The sequence below is a fragment of the Cotesia glomerata genome, linkage group LG10, assembly GCF_020080835.1.
Source record: "Cotesia glomerata isolate CgM1 linkage group LG10, MPM_Cglom_v2.3, whole genome shotgun sequence".
In the NCBI taxonomy this organism is placed as follows: domain Eukaryota; kingdom Metazoa; phylum Arthropoda; class Insecta; order Hymenoptera; family Braconidae; genus Cotesia; species Cotesia glomerata.
Window position 1 is genome coordinate 5044955 of NC_058167.1, and position 2921 is coordinate 5047875.

A 2921-nucleotide genomic window follows, 5' to 3' on the forward strand; every position below is an offset into this window, starting at 1 on the left:
TCGTCGGTTTCAAATTTTGCTTTGCTCTCGCCGTGGTCCTCCTCCAGATGTCGCTTCGGTCGTTGATGGCTCCTTGAAGATTCGCGGGTTCGTCTGATCACTCAACTGATTTTCGGTCTCACTCTAACATACTCTCTACAATAGTCACACTCATCCATGCATACTTTTCAAATTCAGCGTGGTTTCTATTATGAGCCTTACTTCGAGCTTCTCACTCTGATCAGGAAGCCGCTTGGGGCGACACAGTCGCGTCGAATCTCCGCCTTCCTTCAGCTTCTCCAAAATAATTAATAATGATAAAGAAAAATAAACTAAACCAAATAGCCAAACTAGTCTTTTGACATGGGGAATTTTTCCCATGTCATAACACCTTCCCCCAGACGTTGACTTGGAGCCACGGGGATCGCTGATTGTCGGTACCATGAGTCCCATCACCTGAAGTAAAGGTTAGGTTGCAATACGGAAGCATCGAACATATAATAAAAACATTCATTATCAAAGTTACATTCTAGTTACTCCGCTCAGCGGCACGTTCATTTACAGACTGATAATACCATGTCGCAACAGCGACGGCAGAATAAAAAAACAAAAAAACGCAACGGCGTATATACAAAAAAACTCAGTTGTGCCCCTTTCCTGGGCGGCAGAGATCGGGCGTCGCATGGCGACGACCAGCACGTAACGGCGTATCAAAACATAAATAGTTATATATTCAAAACAAGACAAAAAAATTCTAATAATAAAATAAACTAATAAAAATATCTCTTTGGCCGACGTATCGGCTACCTCCGCCTCTTCGGCAATGACTAATGGCGTCCCTGGTGGAAATCGCTTGCTTGGGGCGGCAAACCAAACATTGTGGGGGTACTCCTCGGAATAAAACCCCTGGTGGCCGCAGTGAGCGCAAAAGGTTCCCCGTGGGAAAGGGCATTCAGCCATCGAATGGTTCAGGCCGCAGTTCCAGCAGCCTGCATGTCAGATCGGTGGACGGTCGGGCTCCTCGCGGAGCTTTACGGCAAGTGCCATCGCTCGCATCCTAGAAAGGTCGCGCGACACCTTTGGCACCAAGGTCGGTGGTGTGTTACGGCGCAGCAGACTCACCGCATACTCCACCTGTTGAACGGGGCGCATATGGCTCTCCAACACCTGCTTAGCACGACTCTGGTACTGGCTTGGGCTGGCGATGACAGCTTTGCAGCAGGAGCAGCGCCACATCAGCGGAATCGCTGGTGTGGTGCTCAGTTGTGGTTGGAAGTACCACCATGCCCGCACCTGGGCCCAGAAACGGGCTCGGGATGCATGGCTTGGCCCAATTCAAAGGCTTCGGCGGTGTTGCTCCTAGGCCACCAGCAGTGGCTCTACCAACCCCGGTTGGTGGTTAACGGCCCACTCGAGGAGCTGGGCATACTGCCTGGCTTCGTAGTTGGACATCCTGCTATGGGTACAATCACACACATAGAACATGCAACGATAATACAAATACCGGGAGTCCTCGAGCTTCAATTTAATCGTTGGTGTCGGGAGGGCGTAACGGTGTGCGGACAAGGCGCAGGGCCTTTGCATGTTGTCGACCGGCTGGTCGATCATTTTGATCAGTGAGCTCGTACACGACAGGTGATATGACGGCCGAGACAGTATACGTCTCTTCGGAGTATTTACGCGCGAGTTTCAACGAGAAACGATCGGCCCCTCGGGACAACACGTGTTGTCTAACTCAGACTACACCTCTGATGGCGAAGCGCTCATCTCGATGATGACGATTATAATAGCGGACTTGGCGTTCGAAATTACGCCCGAAATTGTCGGCTACCAGGTCGTGAAGTTGAGTCAGTCGAGTCAGACGGTTCTCCCAAGTGGTTGTGTCAGGGCAGGGAATGTCTACGTCACCTTCGACCAGTTTTCGGTAGTATTTCGGCGGTCTGGGTTGCCAGCCATAATTCAGCATCGCCGGAGATACGTGTGACGAGCTGTGAACAGCGGTATTGTACGCGTGATGAAATTCGTGGACATGTTCGTCCCAAAGCCGGTGATCTAAATCGACGTACGAAATAATCATCGTCTTCAAGACTCGATTGACGCGTTCTACAGGGTTCGCTTGAGCGTGGTACGGTGGTGTTCGGGAATGATGGATTCCATACGCGCACGCGACTTCCTCCATCAATTTATTCACAAATTCGGTACCGTTGTCGGTCAACAACACTTCGGGACAATGAAGCCGGTGCACAATTAATTTATCAAATTCTCGAATGATCGTCGGTCCATCAGCCTTCCTAATCGGTCATAGTTCAATTCATTTTGTTAACAAGTCTTGGAATACGACCATGTACTTGAACTGATTTTTACTGGCCGGGAATTCCATACAATCGGCGGCGACAACTGTCCAAGGCGTATAAACGGTTCGTTGGCACATCAGTCCAGCGGGTGGTTGCTGCGAAACCTTCGTGGTCTGGCAGATCGGACATTCGGCGACGTACTTACGTACTTCTTCGTCCATTCCAGGCCAATAATAGTCGACTGCGACTCAATCAGCCGTTTTCTCGACTCCTAAATGGCCAGCTTCGGGTGGATCGTGATTTTCTACGATTATTCCCTAATGCGCGACTCACGCTGAAACTAGTTTCCAGGCGTCCAGGTCCTCGACGACCTGCGCGATCATTCGATTCGGCTTAAAGCGTTACGAACGGTCCTCCTCGACTCGCCATCCATTCCATCGTCTCGGGTTATTCAATACATCTCGTTCGCGTCCTATATACCAGTCGTCAACCAACTCAGCGACTGGTACGTCAACAGGTTCGGGTTCTCCGTCGACCACGCAGATGTCATCGTCAGTGTTGAATTCGTCGCGCTCGAACATTCGGGATAAGGCATCGGGGACATCGTTTAACGAGCCCTTACGATACTCGATCGGAAATTGGTATTCA

General features: G+C 50.3%; 1 protein-coding gene across 1 annotated transcript; it reads right to left on the minus strand.

The window, feature by feature from the left end:
* Positions 1-1714: 1714 nt before the first annotated feature.
* LOC123273364 lies at positions 1715-2494 on the minus strand. Its single transcript, XM_044740767.1, has 2 exons — positions 2328-2494; positions 1715-2270 (listed from the first exon to the last, which is right to left on the minus strand). Exons 1-2 carry the CDS (start codon positions 2492-2494, stop codon positions 1715-1717), a joined length of 723 nt encoding a protein of 240 aa, XP_044596702.1.
* Between the last annotated feature and the right edge of the window lie 427 nt (positions 2495-2921).